General features: G+C 32.6%; 1 protein-coding gene across 1 annotated transcript in view; it reads right to left on the bottom strand.

Annotated features, from left to right (window-relative positions):
• LOC106763233 overlaps nucleotides 1-1,104 on the bottom strand; it is a 6,808-nt gene extending 5,704 nt beyond the window's left edge. The window contains exon 1 of the mRNA XM_014647439.1: nucleotides 36-1,104. Coding sequence (XP_014502925.1) covers nucleotides 36-1,104 — 1,069 coding nt within the window. The remainder of the gene's footprint in view (nucleotides 1-35) is intronic.
• Nucleotides 1,105-5,202: the final 4,098 nt, after the last annotated feature.

The following is a 5,202-nucleotide window of genomic DNA, read 5'->3' as shown; positions in this document are numbered from 1 at the left end:
CTCTTTTCCACTTCTTAACATGACTGCACTGGTACTAGCAGTCCTATTTAACTGCACCTCTTTTTTTTTTTGGGCTGGCTGCATCTTCCCCAACTTAGCATTTCCTCTCAAGTGAGGAGGAATATACTTGGTATTTCCATTCTTCTCTGGAGGGTTAGCTTCCACTCTTACACTGCTCTTTTTATCATCTTCAATAGAGCCAGCCGATTGTTCATTTTCCAAATAAATTTGTTGAAGCTCCTGCGATTCCTTTGTGCTCCAGTTCTCTTTCCAATTTATGGCTGCTGCATCACAGTTTGCATTTTCTATGTTTTCAGACCATTCTAACACCCCTGATGTTGTCCTCTTATCCTCTAAAGGTTCCTGGTTCAGCAGCTTCACTTTTTCCACCAACTGGGACATCACTTGAGTCAATTCCCTTAAGTCCTTCGATTCTGTCCTACTTTCTGGTACAGTTTCAGCAGCTTTATTGTACAAAGATCCTTGATAAGAGCATTCAGCCATATTACTCAATAGCTGTTTTGCTTCAGCTGGAGTTTTATTCATTAAAGACCCTCCAGCAGCCACATCAATTAGCATTCTTTCCCTTTGCAGCAGACCTTCATAGAAGTATGTAAGGAGCAAAGAATCCTGCAGCTGATGATTTGGGCACATGAGGCATAATCGATTAAATCTGTCCCAGAAATCAGCCAAACTTTCATTCTGCCCTTGCTCAATGGTGCAGATCTGCCTCCTAAAATGAGATACCCTTGATGCTGGGAAAAATCTGTTTAAAAATCTAAGCTGCATCTCTTGCCAACTTCCAAAAGGTTGCTGCTGGTAAATCATCCAATGCCTAGCATTATCTTGCAGGGATAGGGGAAAAGCCTTCCTCATGACCAGTTCTTCATTAGCTCCAGATGGTTTCATGGAAGAACACACCAGAATAAATTCTTTGATATGTTGATGGGGGTCCTCATGCTCCCATCCATGGAAAGTGGGCAGCAGCCTTATGAATCCAGGCTTAAGCTCAACTCCAGAAGCATTCTGCTCCAGAGGTAATTGAGTGCACACCAGCTGATGACCTATTTCCTGGTAGGTCAGATCTCTCATGGACTTCTCCATAGGACAAGTCTTGCGACACAGCCCAGTTACAGCACTCTCAAGCCACTAAAACTACCCCACACTGAATTCACTAATTCCCCAAGGTTTGGCACAACACACTCAGCCTAAACCTCTCAGCAAAAATGCTAATCAAGCACAAAGAAACAAGAAAAATAACACCAGGACAGCTTCCAGAATTAAAATTCAGTGACTAAAACAACACAAAGACTGAATATTTACACTATCACAGCTACAAAAACAGAGCCTAAACTATAAAGAAACAGATATTAACGCGAAACAGAAATATGATCAAGAAAACAAATCTAATCAAGACCAATCCTAACACTCTAAGACTTAATTCGCCGAGTCCCCAGCAACGGCGCCATTTGTTGAAAAGCTTTTATGTCGCGCTAAAAGTCAACAAATCCAGTCCCCTAATGTAGTATAGGGTTGACCAGAAATCAATCCAAAGACTCAGCAAACTTAAGATTAAAGTGTTGAGTTATATCTTGTTAATTTTTTTTTTATTAACTATCTACTAATGCAAGGGGGACATTTAAAATGAATAAAACTGAAATTAAAAAGAAAAGAGAAATAAAAATCAAATCTGTTTAAAAAGTATAAAAGGCAAGAACAAATAAGGAAAAAAAAAATCTAAACTAAAGTAAAGAAAAGATATAAAATCTAACTGAACATACAAGTCAAACAGTACCTAAATTCTAACACTGAAACAATCAAAAACATGTATTCACAGATGTAAAAATAAAAAAAAAACAAATGCAACTAACATGAAAAATATAAAATGTAACAATGAAAGAATGAATCTAATCTGAACAGTGAAAAAAAACAATGTTAGGAATTGAAAAATTAAAGTGGATTGAACCTTGATTGAAAGACCTAAAATTTAAGAAATTAAAGTCTAAAGTCTAACAAAATCGAAATAAGAAGAACAAGATAGAAATTCTAACATCACAATCAACACTTACTGTTTATTCTAAAATATGTGAAAATTCTAACTCCAAAGAAATGGTAGAAACTAAAACAATATTTTCTCTTGTTGAACTCACTCTGACTCGAGAAGACATCTCGGTCAAACACGCTCACTATGGAGTCGTTTAATTCCAGAAAGGAATTACAATGTCAGAGTTTCACCGTTCAACTGATTTTCAATCAAAAACAAGAAAGAAACATTCACATAATAGAACAAGAACACAATTCACAGGAAAATTAAACACAACGAAAATATCACTGTCTCAACATAAAGGAACATTACAGAAATTTATTGACAAGAACAAGATTACAAGAATTTACCGAAAAGAAACAAGCAAGAACACGAGAACTGGACTCTACCGGAAGCGATAAAACCCTAGACTCTCGCTCTCAAAAACGTAAGAATCAGAAAAAAATTGAAAGTGACCCGATGAATATCCCAGCGTCCCCTATTTACATGAAAGCAATCCCTTTATATAGGGTAAAAATCCAAAACAGATAAAGAAAGAAAAGCGAACAAGACCTTCATCCTAACCTCTTCATCCAACGGCCCCTTCTTCAATTTGCTTCTCAACCCTCCGATCACCTTGCTGCTTTCTTTGCCGGTTCAGACCCACACGTGCCTCGAGCTCTTCTTCCTTTAGCTTCTGAACCGATTAAGTGGCACGAGCCCTAGCTTCCAGGTGCTTTCTCCGTTTCTCGTTTCTTCTCGTGCTCGAAAGAGTGCTTTTTTTTTATTGCCTCCAAATGAAGAGTGTTAACCAAGACCCTGCACAACTCTTCAGCCATCAAAACGCACACTTCATTAAACGNTGATGGACCCAAAACGTGCGTTTCATTTTTTTCCAAATCAACCCAAGAATTGCTTCTCATTAGTTCCAATGCAGTGGCCTAATAAGAAACAGCAGAAACAACGTCCCAAGTGTGGCAGCAACGTTTTGATTCAGTGGGCTTTAACCCATCAGCAGCTCAAATGCTAACTGCACCATCGTTTAACTCCGCCCAGTGCAGCTTCAGTGCAACACAACAGCGACAATCCAATTTCAGCATCCCAATTCTTCTTCTATTAACACCATAAGCCCAAAACAGCGGCCCATTTTATTTCTCACCTGCAAACAAAAAAATCAAAACCAAATTAAAAGAAAAGAAATCAAAAATTAAAAGAAGGATTTTTATAAAAGGTTTTCTAAAAAAAATTATTTTCCTACTAATTAACAAAAACTAAAAATATACTCCTAGAAATCTAATTTTAACTACAATTTTACAAATCTACAATTTTAAAAGAAAAATATAAAACTAACCTAACTCTAGACAATTAAAGACTAAAATACACTAACAAGGACTTCTAACCTAAGGAAAAATATGTAATTTGGAGAGTTATCACACATCATACTCTAACCTCAACAAAAACTTAATACCCTTAAGGCAATTTAACAAGAGAGGACTCAATTGATTCAAATTAACACTTATTATAAGGACTTAATTAGAAAAATTTAAAAGAAGAGGACTAAATTAAAAATATCTAACAAAAATAGAAACGCCTAAATGGTTTAAACCTTATAATGTTTTTCATATTATTTTGTACTTATAATATGAAAAACATTATCCATAAAAGTATTTAATAATCGTAATCAAGATAACTGCAATTTCCTTACAAAAATTATGCATATGGGGAGATTTTCCTCGATTCTCCTTAAGCTTCTGACTATCAAATCTAACCTTACTTTAACTATGCTCCTCATGCATAAAATCTGTAGCTTGTGGTACTTCTGCTTGTGTTGGTACTTCGGCTTCTGGTGTGGTACTTTCACATTGACTTCTGATACTTCGCTTTCTTCCGCCATACTTTTTTTTTTCCTACAAGATAAAAGAAAATCAACTCACAAATTAATATAAAAGAGAAAAGAATGAATGATAAAAACTATTCAATTGTATATAAATGTACCGAAACGTCCAATACTTTTATAAAAAAATTATATATAATTATTTTCTATTGTAATGGTATGTTCATTATAACAACGTTATCATCGATTCTATTATACTTGGATTAAAAAATAATAATATTTTATGATGTAAAAAAATAAAATATTATGAGATAATTAATAAAAATGTAAAAAAATAAAATGGTAATTTTTATTTATAAAAATAAAAATTATCATTTTTATTCTTGTACGTTCTCATTAACTACATTATAATATATTACTTTTGTACAATAATATGAAGTATAAGAATGCAGGAAGAAATTGTCCCTGGTTTATTTTAAGAGTACAAAACTTTTTATTCTAATATATCGCTTATGGTTTGTTTTCAATAATCATAATAATAAATGACGCAGTAAAATAGAAGAAACACAATATTATTAACAGGGAAAGATGATGCATCTTAATATTATGGATTGAACAACAATATATATAATTAAAGATGATTATATTTTTGTTATAATCTGTATCTACAAATCCTTCAACGTATTATCATCTCTTCTCCATAATAAAAGGAGATCGAATAATAAAAGAAAAAGTGTGTGACCGTGATACTATCCACTAGACACACCTAATCACCAAATTTTATAAGTTCAAAAATAATAATGAACCCACTATCATAATTATAATTGAAAAATAGGAAAATAATGCTTTTTATTTAGAACATATGTACATTTTAATTATTATTTAATAAGATATAAACAAAATTTGTTATTATATTTTCTTTAAGTAAAATTTATAAATACTTAATTCTATTGCATATATTTATTTATTATTTAATTCTTCACTTTTATATATATATTTTAATTAATGTTTGCAGTTACAAGCAGTAAAAAGTAGGGATTGGTGTGAAAATGGAATAAACAGCCTTAAGAAAAAAATTCAACTTCTAATTTAAAGACTAAAAAGATATTTAAATCTATAAATAAAAACAATTTACAATAAATATATATATATATATTTAAAAAAATATGGTCAAGTATTATATATAATATATTCTGGTGTTTAAAAGCTTAAAACATTAATTGGATCCTGTGCAATGTGTCTGGGTAAAAATTAAAACACGTTGCATAAAAGAAACACGTTGCAAGGGAAGAAAAGAGAATGAAGTGGAAGAGGATAGCTTGATTGGGTGAAAAAAAAAACATTT

Source organism: Vigna radiata, chromosome 6 (assembly GCF_000741045.1).
Source record: "Vigna radiata var. radiata cultivar VC1973A chromosome 6, Vradiata_ver6, whole genome shotgun sequence".
NCBI lineage: Eukaryota > Viridiplantae > Streptophyta > Magnoliopsida > Fabales > Fabaceae > Vigna > Vigna radiata.
This window is presented reverse-complemented; position numbering and strand designations above follow the sequence as displayed.